The sequence below is a fragment of the Moschus berezovskii genome, chromosome 6 (genome assembly GCF_049115385.1).
Source record: "Moschus berezovskii isolate FMDL1 chromosome 6, NW_MosBer_1.0, whole genome shotgun sequence".
NCBI lineage: Eukaryota > Metazoa > Chordata > Mammalia > Artiodactyla > Moschidae > Moschus > Moschus berezovskii.
In genome coordinates, this window is record NC_142465.1 from 47,897,980 (window position 1) to 47,922,900 (window position 24,921).

Consider the following 24,921-nt stretch of genomic DNA (forward strand, 5'->3'; position numbering starts at 1 on the left):
AAGTTTGTAATCTAATTATAAATCACCTGTGGATTTATAATTTCTAAACTAAAATTTCTCCCTGAAGTAAAAATCTGATTTTCACTCACATTGTTCAAAAAAAACTGGTTAATTATTTCTCATCATGTAAAAAAAAATTCTCTCACACTATGGCAAATTCATTCCTTCAGTCAACTTCTCATGAGATCCCAAGATTCAATCAAGTACTACAGATTACTTTGTCATTCTCTAAATTCAGTCTATCCTTCCAGACTTTTCATATTTGCAGTGCTGATTCCGTATCCCCCTCCCCCACGTAACTGAACCACCAAATCACTCTTCAGAACCCAGTTCAAAAATCACTGACCTAAAACCAACTCTTTCCTATTCTCAGACAAGGTTGTTCTACTCTAGCATGTATCCACAGCATTCATCACAAAACAACTTCAAGAATTAATTTATTGCACCTCTAACAGTTCATGGTACATGGTAATATTTATTGAACTGAACAAGGAAATCTAAGTAAACGTGAAAATCATTACTGATTAGTTTCTAAGAAAAGTCTATCAAAATACTGCAAAGTCAGAATCTCTTAAATGTTTTGATTATCCTACGCAAACACAAAGTTTTAAGTTTGTTATCCTTTATAATTTTCCACTAATACAGAGAGGTACCCCTCATTCCACCAGATCCAGAAAACATTATCATGATCTATTAAATGAAGAGTAATTCCTCCTCTCTATAGTTCTTCATAAAATATAAGCTACTGGGTTTATCAAAACATTTTCAGCAGTTGGAAGACAAAGATTTACGTCTGAATCATCTTTTTTTCCCTTTCAAGTTTGCCCCATTTATGCAGAAAGCACTAACTACTGATGAAATTCCTTGTTTTCATCAAACATGAAAAACTTGACTCCATTTTAGGGTCTTCTTTCTGCATGAAAAACCATTACCCAGATTTTCGCATGGCTGTCTCCTTTTTCACTTTCTGTTCAAAAGCTACCACCAGAGAGGTCTTCCCCTCATTACCCTACTTACTTAAAATAGTCTGCTCCTTCCATCCGTAACCAATTGCTGTAACTGTACCCCCCTTTATCTTCTTCATCATAACTGACATCCTCTGAAACTGTGTTTGTTTACTATGTCTCCCCACCTAAGATGTTAGTTCCATGAAGGCAGAGACTCGTCCTGTTCACCATCATATATACCCAGCACTTCCTGTAATACGTAGAAGAGAATAAACACTCAAATTATTAAAGGGTTTAGTTGAAAATGTCTACTCAAAAACAAATTCTATGAGAGAAGACAAAATCTTGATTTTTTAAAAATATATAATTGTAGGTTGGAAGTGACTCTGCATCAAGCTCAGCGGTTTTCAAACTATGTGTGAACCATCTTACTACAATCAGAGTTCAAATTTTCTGAAGCGTTGGACTATGTATAACTATTCTACACATATGTATCTATTTTAGGATGTGTGACTCATAAACATACAAAACATACAGAACACAAAAGTGCATCAAGTATCAAATTTAAAATCTGGTGACTGTAATCTGCTCTGTCAGGTTAAATAGTTTTGCTACAGACCTCAAAGTTTGGCCTGGCATGTCAATAAATATACGCACAATTGCTCTTAAATGTGCATAGATTAGAAAGGTTCTATGGCTCTGAAATTTTTCTAATGTAAAGCTAGAAATGCTCACTCATAAAATTATAAAAACAATACCCTTAAAGCACTATTTCGTGTACAACTAAATCAAGACAAAGTTCAACACATGATCTCCTCAAAAAATAATTGTGCAATAATAAGTAAACTTGTAAAATGTGGTGTCTGTAATACAGTATTATTACTTACTCTCACTATAACACAGGATTATTAAGTTTTGGTGCTTCTTGAATATGTTTATCATTTTTTAAAATGGGAGCAGCTACTGTGTTCTGCCAAAAAATCACTTGAAACACAAATTTCCTAATACTTCTCTTTCAAATTTCCATATTAAATGATCCTGAATCTTAAGGATGATCAGAAAAAAAACAAAAACAAACCTTCTACTTACACCTACTTGATTTGATAAATCAGGATTTTCCCTATAGAGCAGCATTAAATTAAGTGAGAGAGACATTAGATGCTAGGTTCAATCTAAGGATAAAATGGCCTTCAAAATTCCCAATTACTAATTTTCATGCTAATCAAAACAATCTGCCTGTTCTATCTTTAAGTTAACGTTAAAATTTAACCTTATTAAAAAGTTTAAACTTATTTTAACACTTAACATTAAAATGACACTATTATAGTGGTGTATTATGAAAGTGCTTTGCAGACTACCAAGTATTTTTTCTAACGTACACATTAAGTAGTAAAACAAAGTCAAAAGGAATGAGGTCCTTTGAACAGCATAGTAAACTTAGCGATCATTATTATTTTACCAACCTATCAAGGACTCTTACAAACAGAAAAGTACAAAATTTGTATGAATAGCATCATAATCTATATTGTAAAAAGTTATAAAAACACATTCTTGCCAGATATGACACAAACTAAATGTTCCTCTCCAAACACACTGTATTATTAATACTTGATCAGTCATTACATTTTGTCCAGATGTTGATACAAAATGGTTATGTTTCAACATCCAAAAATATAAATGGAAAATGATATATCAGTATGTTTGGAAATAGGCAAGTCTATTCACTGTTACCTAAACTGCCAGAATACAAATATTTCTATTATTTTATCATTTGTTGGCAAAGTAAATATGTACTGTGTGTGCATTCTCATCTACTTTCACATAAGGAAAGACATTTCAATTCAGTAAAAGCACAGAAAAAATTGGTGTCCCAAGTACTAGAACAAATTCTCTCTCTCTGTATCTTTCACAGCTTTTTGTCAATGAAAAATACATAGGAAAATGAGACATTTCTAAGATCTTAAGTCAAATGTTAACATCTCCAGTAAATGCAATTCTGGAAGTCATTTACTGTTTTGATTTCTATAGCTCAAAAAATGAACACAAAATTGGTGCACAATCTCTCTGAACTGAACTCTTATTCAAACCCTTAAAGGCCAGATATTTCTCAGAACTGGAATTTGTCAGATTTTAGAAAGATAGCATATATATCATATATGACCTAATACCTCACAGGGTGGCCTGGGCAGCACTTGCAATCAAATACATTAATATTTCTACATAAAAATGGAAAATCAGGTTAAGACAGATAGACTATGATTAGGCTACTAATTTCAGTTGGAATTTGCCATCATGTTTGCTTTTTTTAAAAAGTCCGTTTTTAGAGCTTTTTGAAATTTAGACAGCCAATAAAAATACATTAAATCATCTCACCCAGTTTTCATAAGGAGAACGGTATTCAAAAACTAGAGAACTCTTACTTTGTACTAGGCACTGGACCAGGCATTAGGAGTAAAACGGTGGAGAAAGGCGAGGACATAGAATCTAACTTCAAAAAGCCCATATCTAACAGTATCTCATGGTTAAGCAACTGTAAATATATATTATGGGGTAAATACAAAATATCTCCTTCAAGCACTGACCTTAATCATACAATACAGCAAGAAATGTAGACCTAGATACTGCCAGAAACATTTTGCTACTTTTTAAAGTCCTGTTCTTACTCCACACACATTTCTCTTAGAAGCTTGTTATCTAGTTTCCCATAGGTTATTACAAAGCAAAACGGTGAGAAACAATTCAAGGAAGTAAAGGAATACAGGATGCCCCTCTTCCCCATCCCCTTTTCCAATCTTCTTCCAACGTGTGGACTCGGAAAGGCACAATGACAGCACTAAGTGTCAAGTGACAATCTGGCACCAATTCAGTTTATTGCATATTTATTGATAACCAAGTATTACACACATAGAAGGTACTAGAAATGTAAATATAAAAAAGACAAAGCCCTACCTCTCAGATGCTTACAATCCAGTGGAGGTTATTATGGATGGTGGGGATGGACAGTAAATTACAATACAGCATGACACACTCAATAATAGAAATCTGAGGAATAAAAGCAGTACAGCAGAAGGATTTGGGAAATCAGGAAAGATTTCATTAAGAAAGTGACACTATAGGTTCATTAAGAAAGTGGCACTATGTAGTTTTGAAAAAAAAAGTTTATAAAACAACAGAGAAGTGATAGTAAAAACATCACCATTATCCCATTCAAGCCCCACATAAAAACATAAGCATGAAAGCAAAAAAAAAACAAGCATGGGGGAGTCTGTGGGGGGGGGCTGTGAGGGTAGGGGGGATACCTTCAGGGTAAGTGGCAAATATGTTCAAAATATCAAGCTGTATCTAAACAGACTTAGATTCCCCAGTCTAAATATATACAAACCACTAAAGTATATGCAGAAAAAATTGTTTTGTTTTCTTTATTTTGCATCTCATGATTATATAAGCTATGAGGTCTTACCAAAAAACAAAACACTATAAAACATTTTATTAATTCACAGTATAGCATACCCCCAAGAAACAATACCAAAAGATTATCATCTGTATTTCAGAGAACTATCAGAAATAATAAACCACTAGGAATTCTTTTTTCCAGGTCATTTCTAATAGTACAAAGTAAATAAATAAACAAGCCGTATCAGCACCAGCCGTATCAGACTTGTCACGAGAGGAGTTTTAAAAGAGTTTAAAAAAGGATGTCAAACAGAAACAATAAAGCAAAGAAGAAAAAAAAAATATATATATATATGTTAAAGAAAGAAAAGTTCAAAGAAAAAAACCAAGGTAAAAATTATATAACAATTTTATTATAATTATATAATAATTTTTACAACTCTGTTCTATTTGTTTTCAAAAGTAGACTTCCTAAGCAGACACCAATTTTAGTATAGATATTTCAAAAAAATCCAGTAAAATTCACAAGGAAATTCTACTCCTTTAAGCATTAGGGGTAGAAATCTTCCATAGTTAAGGAAGAACAATCACACCTATCATCAACCAGAATGATTCCTTTGTTATCAATATTATGATATCAGTAGAGTGTGTGATTCTATTCCAACATTACAGTGCAACTCAGTTTAACTCTGCCTCTAAAGCTGCCCTAGCTGGTACCTGGGTTTCTTTTGCTTCTTTGTGTCACAACATCTACTAGAAGTTTAAGTAACAAGTAAAATCTTAGTAGTATCTTTTCCTAAGATTGTTATCACTATTTGCATAAGTTGTTCTCAAATGCCTAATAAGCAAGTACATTGAAAGTTTGCTTTTAAATATGTAATTATAATAGAATGAACTTTCTACAGTTAAAAATGTTAAGACAATTAAAAAATACTATTTAACACAGCTTTTAAAGAGCAAAAAAAAAAAAGTTGACTTATTTTTACCAATCTAGTAACGTCTAGTATTATTTCATATGTAAACATGAAGCATACTATTTTCCCACATTATTAGAAAACCTTATGAAGCATATTTGTGAGTGAAAAGGTAAACCTATAATTTCCCAGAGGTTGCAAAAGATTCTGCAAAGGTCTTTCAAAATACAAATACTTTTAATACCAGTATCTACTGAAGAGATTAAAAACCAAAACAACTTGGTTAGAAGCACTTCTAATAAAATCTACTCATAAATCTAAGTATTTAATTACTTCTGAACAAAGAATTTTCAGGTTATAACTAACTGTGAAGTATCTCTCAGAAATCAAAGAGTAAAGTAAATATCTAAAGTTATTAAGTAAAAACATAAGTAACTAGCTCTCTTGGGGAGGAATTTCATTCTGAAGTTTATTTTATCTTGAAGATCAAGTAATTCGAAATGGAAGGGAACATAAATCACTCATGCATTATGCCCTCATTTTTCTGCCACATAAATTTACTTTAAAACTAAAAGTATTACAGAAACTAAAAATCTTTAAAAGGTTGTTATCTGTTGGTTGGTTAAATATATAAGCAATTCTAATTCCCCAAGAGTATCAGATTAGGTTACAGATATCTTTATACAGTAAACTTATAATAAAAGGGTTCTGCCAATAAACGAAATTCACATTATTTTTACTGATGCAGCATTAATCAATATGCCAAAATGTGAGTTTCTCAATTTCTATCTAAAATACAAAGTAATCACAGAAGTCACTGTTCTTCAAGCCCTAAAGCGGGGGAAAATGAGAGAAAAGAACCTTTTAAAAATTAAATGAGGATCTTACAAAGTCAAGAAACATGTGGAGCACAAGTTGTCTTCTTCTTACATGTATCTTGTATTTTTCCTTTAGATTTAATATTACACAAGAACTACAAACTGAAGAGATGTTCAACATGACAAAGTTAACTAAACATCTTGATCCACTAAGGAGTATTTCAGGAAAAGAGATCTGAATGTACACATCAAACTGTCTGAATGCAGCCATTTAGTCATTTCAGACCACTGCGATTCTTAACCAACTCCTTACATCTAGGATAGTTACCTTCCAAAGTTGCAAAAAAGACGTGTTCACTGGTAACACGTTTGAGAAATAACTTGTCAAATAAGTATTTCCAAACAACATAAACACAGTATGTAAACAAATATTTTCAAATTTCTATCCCCTGCCTCTATATTTATTACTTCCACTTAAGTTGTTTTAAGGGGCAAATAAAGCTGCACTTAAGATTCCAGAGGTCTAGAAATTCCTACTATCAAGCATGACAGAAAATTTGTTCAGCTTTGAACTCTAAACTCAAGCAAGGCCTCCCTCGTGACAGATTCTAACTAGGTACTTCCTACCATTTCACCAAGAATCTAAGGGTTGCGATCAATGTATTGAATTATTAGAAAACGACCAGAAGATTAAGAAAGGAGTAGGATTCTCTGACCAAGAGTTTTATGAAACAAAATGTATTGCATTCGGTCTTCTGGATGTTAAAAACTGAAGGCATCTGCTCCGATTCTAAGGGAGTTGATGCTTAGGTTCCTTTCAAGAGGGTGGCACCCGTATGTAAGACTTTTATGGTTGTAATATCGTATCCACAGGGCCGGGAATAAATGCAAATTCTAAGACCTTGGAAATGTTCTCATTAAAAACAGAAACAAAAAAACTCATATTCGCTAAGGAACACAGTTACCAAGAGTTAGAGGCTTTCTCTCCCAAACGGACCAGAGCCTGAACTAAGAACTAAGTTTTAACCCTACTCACTTCTTCCGTGAAACTTTTCAGTTAGACTCAAGACAGCAAAAGGTGGAGAGGCCCCGGCGGAAGTAGAAACCTAGGGCTAACAACTTCACAGACCGAGGCGTTTCGGGTTCCTCCGCCGCCCCAGGACTGTCCGGACTCAGTCACTACCAGACTACGGAAGCTTCACCCTCCGGGTGCGGAAGCAGAGGAAGCATCACAGTTGCACTCCTTCCACCATCCACAGCCTTCGGTACCCCAGGGCCTGGCAGCTCCTTAGACCCGTTAGCCAGTCCAGGGTCCCCCATCTTTCACATATACATACAAAGAAACACACGCAAGTTGCAGATGATGTACGTGTATTGAGAGAATGTGAGATGCCAAAGACCGGGGCAACTGCTGGGAAGGCGGCAGCGCTGTCTAAAGCGGGCCCGGGGTCCTTGGCCACCGCCGCTGTCGCCTTCTCTTCTTCCCCAAGCAGCAGCGCGGCGGAGGCTTCTCCGTGCTGGCGGGAGCCCGGGGGAGAGGAGTCTGGGGGAAGCCCCAGCGCCAGCCGAAGGGACCGGGCCTAGGATCCAGAACTGCCGCTGCAGCTACCCGACTACAGCGACGCTTTACGTCCCGTCCACCACCCTCCCCATACACACCCCCTCCCTCCCTCCACCGCCACCACCCCCCCTTCCCCGCCCGCTCCGCTCTCCCTCTCTCGATTGGAGCCGAGACAAAAGCAACGGGAAGCGGCGGGCCGGGACGCTGCCCGCGGACCCCGGGCGCGACCGGCCCGGCCCCGAGGCATTCCCCCGCCTTGCGAGGGCCCCGAATCCGCCGCTCCCGCCGCGCGCCCCGCTGCTAGACTTCCGAAAATTTGCCAAAAACTCACCGCATGAATTTTCTTGTCCCGCGGATCCAAGATGGCGACGTATCCACCGCGGAGGCTGCTGGGAGCAAGACCTTTACCCTCTGACCCCCGCCGTGACCCCCGCCGTTCCGACTTCCCTCCAGGCGGCGGCGGCGGAAGGTGGGAGCGGCGATTGCGGACCGGACAGAGTTGGGGGTGGGCAGACTACTCGCGCGTTGGAGAGGGGACTCGGAGGGGCGCTTCACCCCCTCGTTTTCCTCCTCACGGCCCCCACCTTCTCTCTCACCGACTCACCGGGAGGCTCGTAGCTACTCCGCAGCCGTTACAGCGAGTAGGAACTCTGCTGCCGCTAGGCTGCCCTGGGTCCAGGTTGCTTCGCGCGGGCCACGGGCCCTAGGTCCGGGGAGGACCGCGGGGTCCAGGGGCGGGGAATGGTGAGGTGGCGTCGGTCCGCCCTCCCGGGGACTCGGAACGTGTTTGTGTTTGTGTTCAGCGCTTCGCTCCCCCTCCCACCTCCGTCGTCTGCCTCGTACCGGCCCTCCCTCCCTCTGCTTCCCTGAAACGCATCGGATCGCTGTCCAGTTTTCTTCCTTCAGACCCCGAAACCTCCGGTGCTTGGGCACGCACTTCCAGGGACCAGCAGCACGTCACCATCACTTTTTGAGAAGTGAGTGATCGGCAGCCGAAACCGTTGGTATTTTAACTCATCACGCTTCCTATTTTATTATTTTTTTAACTTGTTGGGAGGGAGCATATTGGGGGAGGGGGCAGGTTTTTAAAGCTCTATGGAGTGAGCTTTCCTGAATCAGATTTATAGCATTTTCTTACTCTCAACTCCCCAATGCCCACGTAAGCTGGAGTGACTGCCGCCTGGGCTGTCAGCAAGACCATCTGAAATTACGGTGGCTTTTTGGGAAACTTCAGCAGAGTCTCTGCTTCCCAGAAAAATAATTGTTACTCAAAGTAAAATTAGTTTTATTTTCTTTGAAATAATAACTCTCTCTTCGTTTGTATATGCTCAACTCTTCCCTTTTGCTTGATATTTTTGGACCTGAAAAAGAGCATTTGCTTGTATATTATGAATCATATAGTTTCATAAAGTGAAAATTGTTGTTTACTTTCTAGTTGAGTAATAGAATTTACTAATGTAAAGTACCCTTCATTTGGGTAACTAAAGTCTCTACTTCCCTTGTTTTGTTTCGTTTATAAAATCATCTTTCCAAAAACTGACTGTAATCCAATTTAAAATTTATAACTGAAGGGAAAGGGACATTTGTCAGTCAAAAACAGCAGGAAAAATAAGAGTACTGTGAAATTATAGATGACTTCTATGTTCAAAAGGTAACAAGTATTTCGATGAATTAGTAGATACTGTGTGAATTTATTTAAACTCTTAGGTGATGCTGATGTAGCGAGTAGAAAATGTTTTGCCTGGTTGTTTTATTAAACATTCCGCTTCATTGTGTTTTTTTTTACTTCAGGAAAATTCAAGAAGGAGCAAATCTTCTAATGTCCTTCCATCCCTTTTTCCTCCCTTTCCCCCAACAGTTCCTTCCTGCCTCTTCAGCTTTCTCTTCAACTATGTAAGATGGTGTGTTAAAAGATTAAATACCTTTAAGTATATGTGATACACATTAATAGGTATATCTGTGTATTACTGAGCTTTTTAATTTAGCTATTAATAAATTGAAAATCTAACTGATATTTGGAATTGTAAGATAAAATGAGAAAAGTTGGGTGGATATGTGTATGGTAACATCAAGTATCAGTTTGATTTATATAGCAGATGTTGTTTAGTTACTAAGTTGTATCTGACTCTTTTGTGATCCCAGGGACTGTAGCCTGTCAGGCTCCTCTGTCCATGGGATTTCCCAGGCAGGAATACTGGAATGGGTTCCCATTTCCTTCTCCAGGGGATCTTCCTGACTCAGGGATGGAATCCGTATCTCCTGAATGGGCAGGCTGATTCTTTACCACTGAGCCACCAGGGAAGCCCAGTAAAGGGCATGTGTGTGCACATACACATGTGCATAGGACTTTGTTAAAGCCGAAAAATGACCCTTATTTGCATCATCTCGTATTTACTCAAAGCATAAGTTTTAAATTGTATAAACTTTGGGTGAAATTGAAGAAATCACTTACAAAAGGAGACAGGTCTAATTTGAGGTATTTATTACCTTGGATATTTTACTGGCGAAAGATAGAACAACAGACATTTTCATCTTAAATGTGTATGGTTGCAGTGTTAGGGGAAAATACCTTGATACTATTGTTTTCTTGAGAACATATTTGTTTATGATAAATCTGCTTTAAGCCTTGCTGAAGAACAAGTTTAAAATTGTTCTATTAGTGCTGTCCAATCCTTTATATGATAAATTTGTAAAATTTATGTAATACCTACCTTAGGGGTCAGTTCTAGATATTAAATAAGGCAACATTTGCCAAGGGCTTGTATTTATGGCTTTCTAATAAGCACTCTAAGTGGTACATTTTTAACATTGTCCTGTTGCTTTCAAAAGTTTGTCTTTAGTGCTAACGTTGATAAATTCTGCCCATTTGATAGGTTGTGAGGTGTTTGTTTTTTTAAACTATTCACTTTGATAGATTGTCTTTCTTGAAAAACAGCCTATACTGAGTGTGTGTTTTGTGTGTTTTTGAAATGTAAGATTCATCTTATAGAAAAATTTCCGTTTTGGATTGAGAAAAAAAATTCCTTAAGGGAAGAATGCATGTATGCATGCTAAGTTGCTTCAGTCGTGTCCAACTCTTTGATCCCATAGACTGTAGCCCGCCAGTCTCCTTTGTCCGTTGGATTCTCCAGGCAAGAATACTGGAGTGGGTTGCCATGCTCTCCTCTCAGAGATCTTCCCGACCCAGGAACTGAATCTTTGTCGCCCAGGAACTGAATCCATGTCTCCTGTCTTGCCTCCTGCATTGGTAGGTAGACTTTTTACCCCTTGTGCCATCTGGAAAACCCAAGGGAAGAATGACTTTATACATGACCATTAATAGTTGTCTCTCATAGCTCAGTTGGTAAAGAATCTGCTTACAATGCAGGAGATCCTGGTTTGATTCCTGCATTGGGAACATCCACTAGAGAAGGAATAGACTACCCACTCCAGTATTCTTGGGCTTACCTTGTGGTTCAGCTGATAAAGAATATGCCTGCAATGTGGGAGACCTGGGTTTGATCCCTGGGTTGGGAAGATCCCCTGGAGAAGGGAAAGGCTACCCACTTCAGTCTTCTGGCCTGGAGAATTCCATGAATTTTATAGTCCATGGGGTCGCAAAGAGTCGGACACAACTGAGCAACTTTCACTTTCACATTAATAGTTGTAGAAAAGGGAGACCTCACATTGTTTAAAAGGTATAGACATTACTGAAAATCTTACCATGGCAAAAAAATAAGAAAGGTATCTCAAAATTAACATGTGCTGAAACAAAACGTTTAAATCCAAACTTTTCCTGTAGTCTTTCTGATTTCCACAAACAGTACTCCCAACAGTTCACTCGCTTGCTCGGGCGAAAAGGTAGGAATCTTCTGTGATTCCTCTCACTCTACTTATCAGTCACTGTCATCAGCTCTTCCTTGTATTTATTGTGCCTTCAGCCACATCATATCTGATGCTGCCACCCTGTCCACGCCATCATCACTTAGACAACAATATCCAACTGTTTCTGATTCCGTTTTTCCTTGTACTTTTAAACCATTCTCTAGAAACCAGCCAGAGTGACCATTTTAAAAAACTTGACTCAATTACGTTACTCACTTGTTTAAAAGCCTCCAGTGATTTACCTGAAATAGAATAAAGTCCAGTTTCCTTACCATGGCCTTAAAAACTGCATAATCTAATTCTCCAAACTCATCTTATCCTCACCCTCTCATTGCCTCCTTTCTGTTTTTGTCACGTACCAAGCTTTTTCTAGTCTGTAGCAGACAAAGACTGTTGTCCCCTAAAATTTCTCTTTTTTTTAATAGTAATAGACATGGACATACGGGCGTCCAGAATAAAGACTATTTTCTAGCCTCGTGTAGCTGTGTAGTAGTTATGGCCAATAGAGTATAAGGTATATGTGACTCCGTCCAAAACTGTTCTTAAAAGATAGCTGCTGCACACCTTCAGTGCTTTTCTTTCTTTTTATATCCTGCATCCTGGAATATAGATATGACAGCCATTTGGCATATGCAAGCTCCCTTTTCCCGGAGGGATGGCAGGACCTCAGCTGGGTGAAAATGTGGGTCCTTGAGATCTTTGTAAGTAGTGTATCAGCCCTCACTCCTTATGTACAGGTACTAATGTGAGGAAAATGTAAACTTTTATCTTGCAAAAGCCACTATTTCAGTTCAGTCGCTCAGTTGTGTCCAACTCTTGCAACCCCATGGACTGTAGCACGCCAGGCTTCCCTATCCATCACCAGCTCCCCGAGCTTGCTCAGACTCACATCCACCGAGTCAGTGAGGCCAAGGCCATCCAACCATCTCATCTTCTGTTGTCCCCCTCTGACTTCAGTCTTTCCCAGCATTAGGGTCTTTTGTAAAGAGTTAGTTCTTCACATCAGGTGGCCAAAGTATTGGAGTTTCAGCTTCAGCATCAGTCCTTCCAATGAATATTCAGGACTGATTTCCTTTAGGATGGACTGGTTGGATCTCCTTGCAGTCCAAGGGACTCTAAACAGTCTTCTCCAACACCACAGTTCGGAAGCCACTATTGAGGGCATCTTATTCTCAGTTGAACTGATACTCCATCTCAAAACCTGTGCACTTCCAATTTTTTTCTGCCTGAGGTGTGTTTTCTCTGTGTATGGCTAATTCATTCTCACCCATCAGCTTTTAATTCAGGTATCATTTCTGACCAGCATTCCCTAGCCTCTGTATCTAAAGTAGCTCCTTTTCCCATTTTTCTCACACATGGCCCTCTGTTTTCATAACAGCATTTGTAACTGTATCATTATCTTCTTTGTTACTGCTTATCTGTTTCCTTTCACCCTGTTAAAAATGTAAGTTCTGTGGGAGCAGAGACTATTTCTGAATACAGAAATCTCATTGCTTTATTCTCTAAACAGTATGCATTACATAAGTACTGCTGAAGGAATGAGACAGTGAATAAAGGAATCATTGAATGAATAAAACAGATCCTTATCCAAGATTAGGTAGACTTTTTAAAAATAGATGTCGTAAATTTTCCTTCAACAGGTAATGTATAAAATCCAAAGTAGGAAGCAGCTAGGAGAAATAGTCTAAATTAATGGTATAAGCCCTTAATAATAAAGATATATGCCTTTTTTCTGGTATCCATAATAAGGTTGGGCTTCCCAGGTGGCTCAGATGGAAAAGAGTGCCTGCAATGCAGGAGACCTGAGTTCAATCCCTGGGTGGGGAAGATCCCCTGGAGAAGGAAATGGCAACCTACTCCAGTGTTCTTGCCTGGAAAATCCTATGGACAGAGGAACCTGGCAGACTATATATAGTCCATGGGGTTGCAAACAGTCGGATACGACTGAGTGACTAACACTAATAAGGTTATTACAGAAAAAGCTTAGTTGGTGAACCAAACTGGCAAATCAAAAAGTGCTGCAAAATAATAATCTGGGGCAGAAGCTCCCACTACATAGTGGTCTGATTTACTCTGTAACTTACTGGACCTTAGATTCTTCATCTAAAATATATGGAAGAATCTTAAAGCTTTGAATGGTAATATTATAAAAGTTTAATTGTAAGTCCAACTTAGGAGTGACCTGACATGTTAAACATTAATTTGGTCTTCAGGTATTATTTTAACAGGTGATCATGTCTTGATAATATTGGCAAGGGATCAGAGAAGCAGGACTTGTTACACTGCTGAGAGTGTAAATTGTCATATCTCTAGTGTGCAGTTGGGTAATATGTATCAAACGCCTTGAAGGTCTAGTATGCAGTTTGGCAGTATGTATCAAAAGCCTTGAATATATGCATTTGATCCTGCAGTTCCTCTTCTAGAAATGTATCATAGAAAATAAAGATATATGTAATAATTGGATTGCAAGAATATTCATTATTGCATTGTTTATTAGGATATTAGTTAAATTAAGTTCCATGGATGCAACAGAGCAGTATTCAGTCATTGAAAATGATATGGAAGAAATTTTATTGACCTGATATATAAAGTATGAAGGGAAGGTTTTAAAATATCCAATTTTTAAAAAAAAAAAGTTTGTAAGTCTTGCAAAGGCCCAACAGGATATGTGCAAATTATTAATTCAGTCCTTTAGAAGTATCTGTTAATTATTTTTGTTTCATTATTTCTATTTCATAGTTTTTATTAACTTTCATAGAATATATTTTTATACTAATTAAAATTCTACCTTTATCTTTAAAGAAAAAAGTGGATGATTTGGGGAAATAGTATCATACATATACCTAATACACAAACCTGATATCTTATAACCTTTCTTCGTCCCATGCCCCACAACTAATTTCCATTTCTTGTATGGTTTACCTTCTAAATACTTCTAGGATCCTCCCTTAGCTCTCCATTTCTTTAGCCATTCTCTTAATCATTTCATCATCACCTCTCGTCTGAACTTTGAGAGATTTTGTTTAAATTGGTCTTCACTAAGTTTTACCCCTCCTCAGTCTTCCAGACTACCACCAGATTTTACAGTGCACATCTGAGACCCGGCTGCCTAAAATCTTTATAATGATATGCCTTATCCACCGCAAGTTAAAAGTGCAAACTCCTTTCCATGAGGCATAAAGCTCTTCATGTTGTTAACACCTTCCTATATTTGTAGCCTTAGTTATTACTTGTGGGTCTATCCTAATACATGATACTTCATGCTTCGAACCTTGCAGTTTTCCCTCTGCCTTGAGTGACCACTTCCTCCCCTCAAAATATGTTAAACCGGTATAGTCTTCTATGCTGGTTTTAAAAATATGTCCATAAGGGAATTCCCTGGCAATCCAATGGTTAGAACTCTGCACTTGAACTGCTGAGAGCATGAGTTCCATCCCTGATCAGGCAGGGTACTAAGATCCCCAAAGCTGTGTAACGTGACCAAAAAAAAAAATATGTCTGCAAAATATTTGATACTTTATTCTTCAGGATGTGGAACTACTTAATTCACGTCTTTCTAAATGTGAGCTGAATATTGTGAATTTCTTCTTGTAAATAGAATAAGATAGAAGAGACTGTGACTCTGAGACTAGGTCATAAAAGGCGTTGAGTTATTTCTCCTGCATATTCTCGAGTCACTCCAAGGGAAGCCCGCTGCCTTGTCATGGGACATTCAGACAGCCTCTGGAGAAGCCTGTGTGCCTAGAAATAAATTATCCCAGCCGAAAAGAAACCAAAGCCTGTGGACAACTGTGAGTGAACTCAAAAGCTAAGGTGGGCCCCTTTGAGATGACTCCAGCCCTAGTCAGCAGCTTAACTATTACTTCATAAGAGACCTGAACAAGAACCACCTAGCTAAGCCCCTCCTGAATCTGAGATAGTATTTGTTGTTTGAAGCTGCTATGATTTGGATTAATTTGTTATTCAGTAGTAGAACCCATAAAGCTTCCTTTGGGACTTATCTCGTGTGAAAATTTTCTGAACCCACTTTTTTTCTTTACTTCTTATAAAATTGGGTTTTGCCCAACTAGACGATGAACTGCTTACAGGCAAGAACTATATTTGCTTTATCCTTTTTTCCCTTTTTCTAGCACAGTATTGACAAATGTTAAGTCCTCAAAAATATCTCGCCAGAAGGAAGTGTAAAATTCTTTGACCATTTGTAAGGAACTTGAGGTAGAAACCCTGTATTTTTATCATTTTATCTTCCTTTACACAATATAGGAAAGCAGTTAAGCAGGTGCCCCAGAAAGATCTATGTGATAAATAAGGTTAGACCTAAGAATTTTATGCATCAGGTGTTTTTAGTATTAATATGCCCAGCATTGTACTAAAAAGAGTCTCATGAGTAACATGATTTGATTAGAGAAAAATATAACTAGGAGATAGTAATAGCAACAGATAAAGCAAATGCGTATACCACAGGCACTGTTTTAAGCATTTTTCCTGTATTAACTCATGAAATCCTTTATGATTTCTACTTTATGTGCTGCTGCTGCTGCTACTAAGTCTCTTCAGTCGTGTCCGACTCTGTGCAACCCCATAGACGGCAGCCCACCAGGCTCCCCCGTCCCTGGGCTTCTCCAGGCAAGAACACTGGAGTGGGTTACCATTTCCTTCTCCAATGCGTGAAAGTGAAAAGTAAAAGTGAAGTTGCTCAGTCGTGTCCAACTCTTAGCGACCCCATGGACTGCAGCCTACCAGGCTCCTCCGTCCATGGGATTTTCCAGGCAAGAGTACTGGAGTGGGTTGCCATTGCTTTCTCTGACTTGTGCTAGAAATTGCTAAAATCTGTGGTAGAGTATATATAAACTCTGCTAGATCAGTAAGGAGAAGTGAGAACAGACGGGCATGTGAGGGATAGCTTCACCATGTAGCTGCTTGTTTCATGTTCAGCGACATAGTTTGGATAGATGTGGATGAAAGGAAGAGACATTTTCAGTGAGAAAGAACATGACAAAAGGCAGATTGCCACTACAGAGTACCAGTGACTAGATGACTTGAACAAATTTATTTTCCCTGTGAGTCTGTCTCCAAATTTCCCTTTTTTATAAGAACACCAAGCATATTGGGTTAGTACATACCTATATGACCTCATTTAACCTTAATTACTTTTTAAAATAGCCTGTCTCCAAATACAGTGACATTCTGAACTAGCAGAGATAAGTACCTCATAAATATTGGAGGTGGGGACACAATTCAGGCCAACTCAGATGCTGAAATGAGCATGGACCAGAGGCAAGAATTGGCCTAAGATAAGCAGAGGGGTAGTGGAATTTATGTAAATTTGGGAGTATTTTAAATGCCAGGCGGAAGAGTTGATATGGATGGCTTTCAATAAGTCACCAATAGTCAATCCATTCCCAGGTTTTAGCACTAAAAAAAAGTTAAATAGAATCCTTTATAGTATTTGTTCATTTTATCTACTTTTATCACTGCTCTTATCTTACCAAGATGAGATCTTAATCTGTGAATCATCCCAAAACTAATGAGATGTAAGTTTTTACCTATTCAAATCAGTTCTAAAGTAAAAGCTGATTCTTTTGCATGATGTTTCCCTACACTTGCAAAAGAGTCAACAAAATACAGTTGACCCTTGAAATATAATTCAACCCTGAAAAGTTTAAATTTTCTAACATTACCTCTCATTACTTTACAGTGCTTGATAATGTGTAAGTCTGGCATAAACTATTACACATTTGTTCAGTGCATATTAGGAACAGCAGCTTTTGAAGAGTAAGCATTGGTTTCAAAAAGGAACCCTCTGTCCATTATCTGGTTAAACATGAGTAGTTAATTTAGTTCACAAAGACTGCATTGGTAATAATGTCTGAGAACACAATACCAGTTTCATTGAAACAAAATAGTTACAACAAATCTGTGCAGTAAGAGTGACAAATATTTCGGTAATACATGTACCAAAATTAAGTTACCAAGATTTAATAAAAGAAATACATTACTAATGTTCAACTCTGAAATCTTTAAAATATGAAAGGAATAAAGCCGTTAGCTTTCCTTCCCAGTCTGAAAAATTTAGTACAATAAAAATTGTTACTGGATCACAGGTTCAACTTTACATATTTTTAGAAACTACATAGAATCATAAATGCATAAGATCTAAAACAATTTGAAAAAACCCCAGCATACTATACATTAAATGAAGCAATCACCATTATAAAATGAGAGTCATTATGATAAATTTATCATAAGACTGCTGTCTTTCTGGGGAGGGGAACATCTTTTATTATACATATTCTTCTTAAGATCACTTTTTTATGAACTTCCACACAGATTAGGGTTACTGTTTACTTATGGAAGCATTTTTTAATGCTTGAGAATCTTTATTAGACTTCATTTTGTTTAATCTCCTAATGATGAAAACAGTAACTCTTATCAAACACATAACCAAAATATCTTCATCCTGTCACCTGTACATTTCATGAAATATTCACTGCTGGAAAATACTACAATGACAATGCAAATAAAGTAAGAAAGTTTGGACCGTTGCTTAGAGTTTGTCATATAAAGGATTTCTATCGTGATTTTCCAAAGCTTTGCATTATTTTCAGGGCATTTTTTCTGACTTCTGTAAATTTTCTGTATCCTCTGTGAGTTGTTTTCCAGATATGAGCATAAAAGTATGTTTTTAACCAGTTTTGAAAATAATAGAACAAATGCTTCATCTTAATAGGATGTTCTGTTCTGACTTGGTATTCATTTATCATTCATTATTCAAATGTGACTGAATCTCAGTTTTGTACCCCACATTGTTTTATTGTCATTTAGTTCTCAAGAAAGTACATGATGTAGGTATAATAGTATAATTTCTCCCATATTCCTGTATGCCATATGTATGTGGGAGACACCCAGTGTACACTTCCAAACCAATCTTATCTTCAGGTATCTTGTTCTTATATTGAATTTCTCTCTTTTATTATTCATCACGTTTGGAATTTATAGCAGCAATATTAAAGCCACTTAATATTCTCAGCTGAACGTTAAAGATGTTATTACTCTCAAGTGTTTTTATGGGTCGTGCTTGCATGCTCACCACTTCAGTTATTTCTGACTCTTTGTGACCCACTGGACTATAGCCTGCCAGGTTCCTCTGTCTATGGGATTCTCCAGGCATGAATACTGGAGTGGGTTGCTGTGCCCTCCTCCAGGGGATCTTCCCAACCTAGTGAGTGAACCCACGTCTCTTGCATCTCCTGCATTGCAGGAGATTCTTTACCACTGAGCCACTGGGGAAGCCCTCATGGGTCATTATCATCTAAAAAATAGGTGGCCTGAAAATAAAAGCCAAGCAACCAATGAGAAGAATATGAGATCCTTGGAAACCATATAGTGGCTATGACAAACCAATCAGCACAAAAAAGCCTCAAAAAAAAAAAAAAGTAATTAGAGATAAAATAGAAGGTCAGTATTGGCCTGATAATAATTACAGCTACAACTTGGCACCTACTAAATTGCAAGCACCGTAATTACATAATTTGACTCAATCTGCATAAACTGAGATAGCTTGTACTTTACAGATGGGAGATGGGGGCTTTAAGAGTCTTTAAAAGGGAGGCCTTAGATTACACAAATTGTTTCTAATTTAAGAGCCTGTCTCTTTTTTGTTGTTAATAAATGTGATTGTAATATTGTAGATAATATTTTTCTATATCTTTTTCTAGAGTAGGGGCTCAGATATCATAAGATTCTCTAAGGGGTCCTAATGAAAGAAGTCTAAGAACCACTAAAACTCACTGTGAGTTCAGTGCCGTTACTGTGAGGAAGAGAGTAATGCTGAGATAGTTTTGTCTGAGTCATTCAAACAAAGGTGGAGGAGCTAAGTAGATTGTGAAAATTCAGCTAACATTTATTGAATTGCCATTTGCATCAGCTATACAGATTGTATACTTTCTCAATCTTGAATATATAGAAACACCTTGTAAGAGTTGTGTATACCCAGTGAGTGAAATTTGGAGAAGGAAATGGCAATCCATTCCAGTATTCTTGCCAGGAGAATCCCATGGACAGAGGAGCCTGGCAGGCTACAGTCTTTGGGGTTGCAAAAGTCAGACATGACTGAGTGACCAAGCGCAATGTGAGAAATTATTTTTATTACACAGTAGAAAACCTGATTTAGGCCTGTGCTGATCAGTTCAGTTAAGTCGCTCAGTCATGTCCGACTTTTTGAGACCCCATGAACCGTGCACGCCAGGCCTCCCTGTCCATCACCAACTCCCAGAGTCCACCCAAACCATGTCCTTTGAGTCGGTGATGCCAGCCAACCATCTTATCCTTTGTCATCTCCTTCTCCTCCTGCCCTCAGTCTTACCCAGCATCAGGGTCTTTTCAAATCAGTCAGCTCTTCACATCAGGTGGCCAAAGTATTGGAGTTTCAGCTTCAACATCAGTCCTACCAATGAACACCCTGGGCTGATCTCCTTTAGGATGGACTGGTTGCATCTCCTTGTAGTCCAAGGGACTCTCCAACACCACAGTTCAAAAGCATCAGTTCTTTGGCGCTCAGCTTTCTTTATAGTCCAACTCTCACATCCATTCGTGACCACTGGAAAAACCATAGCCTTGACTAGACGGACCTTTGTGGACAAGGTAATGTCTCTGCTTTTTAATATGCTGTCTAGGTTGGTCATAACTTGCCTTCCAAGGAGTGTGCATATTTTAATTTGATGGCTGCATTCACCACCTGCAGTGATTTTGGAACCCAGGAAAATAAAGTCATCCACTGTTTCCACTGTTGCCCCATCTATTTGCCATGAAGTGATGGGAACGGATGCCATGATCTTAATTTTCTGAATGTTGAGCTTTAAGTCAACTTTTTCACTCTCCTCTTTCACTTTCATCAGGAGGCTCTTAAGTTCTTCACTTTCTGCCATAAGGGTGGTGTCATCTGCAAATCTGAGATTATTGACGTTTCTCCCGGCAATCTTGATACCAGCTTGTGCTTCCTCCAGCCCAGCGTTTCTCATGATGTACTCTGCGTATAAGTTAAATAAGCAGGGTGACAATATACAGCCTTGACGTACTCCTTTTCCTATTTGGAACCAGTCTGTTGTTCCATGTCCAGTTCTAACTGTTGCTTCCTGACCTGCATACAGGTTTCTCAAGAGGCAGGTAAGGTGGTCTGGGATTCCCATCTCTTTGAGAATTTTCCAGTTTATTGTGATCCACAGTCAAAGACTTTGGCATAGTCAATAAAGCAGAAGTAGCTGTTTTTCTGGAACTCTTGCTTTTCCGATGATCCAGCAGATATTGGCAATTTGATCTCTGGTTCCTCTGCCTTTTCTAAAACCAGCTTGAACATCTGGAAGTTCACAGTTCACATATTGCTGAAGCCTGGCTTGGAGAACTTTAAGCAGTACATTACTAGCATGTGAGATGAGTGCAACTGTGCGATAATTTGAGCATTCTTTGGCATTGCCTTTCTTTGGGATTGGAATGAAAATTTACCTTTTCCAGTCCTGTGGCCACTGCTGAGTTTTCCAAATTTGCTGGCATATTGAGTAGGGCACTTTCACAGCATCGTCTTTCAGGATTTGAAATAGCTCAACTGTGCTGATAGCTCTTTTTAACTATTTGGAAAAAAATGGAAATTAAGCTAAAATATTTTAAATTAATTGCATTGATTTTAATGTAACAGTATTGTTGAGCTTAAAATCATTGGAAATTCATACAGCACATATTTGGTTTTGGGGGTATACTGGTATTGCTACATGGTAACTCAATTTTCCCAGCCAGTTTTTAAGGCTTTGTTCCAGAAGCAAGCAGTCACAGCTTTTGACCTTTCCCTGGCACATATGCATCATTCATTTGTTCGTTTCTGTTTCTTACTGTATAGCTCAAGGCAATTTAAGTTTTATAACTTGGCTCCAACTTACAAACACAAATGAAAATATGGCATTCAAATCAGGCAAAAGTATTTTATAAATTAATCTTCCCTGTGATCCAAAGTATAGTTATTAATTTTTAAATCATTTTTGAAATTTCAAAACCAAGCATTTTTTATGAGAAATCAAAGATATTTAAGAATATATTAGTGAATTGCCAAGGATTTGAAAAGCAAAGGTTAAGAGCTTAGGGTTTTAGAATAGCTCAGAACTGGAATTATATCCAGCTAAGACACAGGCAAGCTAAGTGACCTTGGGCAAGGTGCTAACCTCATTAAGCCTCAGTTTTGTTATCTAAAAATTGCATTTAGAAATATGCCTTTTCAGAATTAAAACTTAAGAGATGATCTATGTAAATGCTTAGCATAATATATGGAATGAACCAAACATTAAAAAAATAGTAGTTGCTATAATGTGAAATAACCATATAACCTAAGGATGTCAAAGAAAAGCATGATAGTGTAACATCTGAAAGGAAAAATGAAAGAAAAGATTGTAAAAACAGACACATTTGCAGCAACATGGATGCAACTATAGATTCTCATGCTAAGTAAAGTAAGTCAGAAAGAGAAAGACAAATACCTTATGATATCACTTCTCTGTGGAATCTAAAATATGTCACAAGACTTCCCTAGCAGTGATTAAGATCCACATTCTGCTGCAGTCAGTCGCTGGCCAGGGAAGTAAAATCCCACATGCCTCACAGTGCGGCCAAATAAAATATGTCAGAAATGAACCTACCTACAAAACAGCAGTAGACTCACAGATGTAGAGATCAGACTCATGGTTGCTGAGGGGAAGTAGGGGAAGAGAGAGGGATGGACTGGGAGTTTGGAGTTGATAAATGCAAACTATGTCATTCAGAATGGGTAAATAGCAGGGTTCTACTGTATGGCACAGGAAACTGTATCCAATCTCCTGAGATAAACCATAATGGGAAAAAAAAATTTTTTTATGTATATATTGGGTTGGCCAAAAGGTTCATTCACTTTTTTCCATAAGAGAGCTTTAGTAGTGCTTAGGTGTCTTTCACTTCATTTGAAACAATTCTTATTGTGACAGTTGTCATAGCGTGCATTTTAAAAAAAAAACTTAATCAAAATTTTGATGTTTGTGTAGCCATTTTAATATGAAAGATGGAAGAAAAACTTTCTTCATATTATGCTTTATTATTTCAAGAAAGGTATAAACACAGCTGAAGCAGAAGATTTGTGCAGCGTTTGGAGAAGATGCTGTGACTGATCAAATGTCTCAAAAGTGGTTTGCAAAGTTTTGTGCTGGAGATTTCTTGTTAGAGGTTGCTCTGTAGTCAGGTAGAGCAGTTGAAGTTGATAGCATAATCAAATCAAGACATTAATTGAGAACAATCAACATACCACAAGGTTGATAGCTGACATCCTCAAAATATCCAAATCGAGTGCTGAAAATCATTTACACAAGCCTGCTATGTTCATTGCTTTGATGTTTAGGTTCCACATAAATTAAGTGAAAAAAAAATTTATATTTCCACGTGTGATTCTCTACTGAAACATAATGACAACATTCTGGTTTTAAAACGAAGTGGATGATGGAAAGTGGATATTGTACAGTAACGTGGCATGGAAGAGAGATCCTGGGGCAAGTGTAATGAACCACTGCCAACCACACCAAGGACTGGTCTTCACACAAAGAAGGTGATGTTGTGTATGTGGTAGGATTGGAAGGAAGTCCTGTATTATGAGCTCCTTACTTCCCTTTTGGCTCATGGTAAAGCATCTGCCTACAATGCGGGATACCCGAGTTCGATCCCTGGGTTGGGAAGATCTCTTGGAGAAGGCAATGGCAATCCACTCCAGTACTCTTGCCTGGAAAATCCCATGGACGGAGGATCCTGGTAGGCCCCAGTTCATGGGGTTGCAGAGTCAGACACGACTGAATGACTGCACTTTCACTTTCTGGAAAAACAAACAGTTCCAACAAGTACTGTTCCCAATTTGGCCAACCGAAAGTGGCACTTGAAAATTCCAGAATTAGTCAAGAGAAAAAACATAATCTTCCGTCAGGATAACACAAGACCACATGTTTCTTTGATGACCAGGCAAAAACTATTACAGCTTGACTAGAAAGTGTTGATTCATCTGCTGTGTTAACCAGACCTTTGGATTTCCATTTGTTTCAATCTTTACCAAATTCTCTTAATGGAAAAAAAATTTCAATTCCCTGGATAAGAAGCACTATTCTTTGCTTGAAAAGTTTGGAAATTATGAAATTACCTGAAAAATGGCAGAAGGTAGTGGAACAAAGCAGTTAATACAGTGTTCAATAAAGTTCGTGAAAATGAAAAATTTGTCTTTTATGTTTACTTAAAAAATTGAAGGAACTTTTTGGCCCACCTGGTATGTGTATAACTGAGTCACTATGCTGTGCAGCAGAGGTTGGCACAACATTTGTCAATCAAATACTATACTTCAATTTTTTAAAAAAAGGCCACTTGAAAAAAACAGAAACATAAATGTGCTAGCTGGCTGACAAATACTTTCTATTAAGAAATAAAACTCAGGTAAAGTAAGAAAGTGAAACATTCTTAAATGATTGTATTTCATAGTAGCAACTTAGTTACTATGTTTTGTTTTCGTAAGAATATTTTTTAATAGTGGGTTTTTAAAAATAAACCATTAGCTAATCTTTTTCATTTCTTGTGATATTGAATTTATATTCCTCCCCCAGTTACTAACAGAATTTTAAAAGAACCATCACTTTTAAAAAGCATTGTTTACGAGCTCTCTGGTGGCTCTGGTAAAGAATTTTGCCAGTTTAGGAGACATGGGTTCAATTCCTGGTCCAGAAAAATCCTACATGCCATGGAGTAGCTATGCGCTTGGGCCATAACTACTGAGCCTGTGCTTTGGAACCCATGCCTCACAAGAGAAGCTACAGCAATGAAAAACCCTTCCACTGCAATGAAGACTAGTCCCTGCTCTTTGTAACGAGAAAAGCCTGCACAGCAACAAAGACCCAGCACAGCCATAAATAAATAATTTTTTTAAAAAGACATTGTTTACAAGGTAATTACAATTCTCAAATAATTTTACCTTTTTAATGTGGTTTTCAATTGTAAATGAAGTAGAACTTTTAGTCATAGTTCAGGTATTAAGCACGGTATTTCATAAAACACTTGTATTTTGATACGAGTGAAATTAGTTCGTTTTGGCTTCTAGATTTTAAAAGTTGCTACATTTGCTCTAGTTTTGACTGGTGAAGGTGGTCCTGAAGGTATATTATCCTCAGACCGTCTCATCCTTTTAATGACGCAGCCTATATAATTAGGAATGAACTTTTCATAAACATATGTAAGTGGGCACAGGACAGTTAAATGGCGGAACCCAGAAAAACAGTCAATTGATCACTTACAAATTCAGAAGCTACCCCAAGGAGATATTTTATAATGTAGTGCAAAAATAAATCATAAGGTATAACACTTCTAATAATAAGACCTTTTCTGTTAGC

The 24,921-nt window shown here is 37.8% G+C and overlaps 2 protein-coding genes across 12 annotated transcripts in view; one reads left to right on the forward strand and one right to left on the reverse strand.

Moving 5' to 3' along the window:
* CNOT2 (CCR4-NOT transcription complex subunit 2) overlaps window positions 1-8,106 on the reverse strand; it is a 121,635-nt gene extending 113,529 nt beyond the window's left edge. For 2 of the 4 annotated variants that reach the window (XM_055396238.2, XM_055396231.2), the window contains exon 1: window positions 7,965-8,106. Coding sequence is in view for 1 of the 4 variants with exons in the window: in XM_055396230.2 (XP_055252205.1) it covers window positions 7,965-7,969 (5 nt within the window). In the remaining 3 variants the exon portion in view is untranslated. The remainder of the gene's footprint in view (window positions 1-7,964) is intronic. The other 2 variants (XM_055396235.2, XM_055396230.2) reach the window with 2 other exon arrangements.
* The window catches only part of LOC129536989 (uncharacterized), a 101,987-nt gene continuing 85,032 nt past the window's right edge, over window positions 7,967-24,921 (forward strand). Inside the window, exons 1-3 of one of the 8 annotated variants that reach the window (XM_088836988.1) lie at window positions 7,967-8,274; window positions 8,437-8,637; window positions 9,425-23,759. In XM_088836988.1, coding sequence (XP_088693114.1) covers window positions 7,996-8,274; window positions 8,437-8,607 — 450 coding nt within the window. In that variant the 5' untranslated portion in view covers window positions 7,967-7,995 and the 3' untranslated portion in view covers window positions 8,608-8,637; window positions 9,425-23,759. Of the gene's footprint in view, window positions 8,275-8,396; window positions 8,638-9,424; window positions 23,760-24,921 lie in introns of those variants that run through there. The other 7 variants (XM_088836987.1, XM_088836989.1, XM_088836993.1 and 4 more) reach the window with 7 other exon arrangements.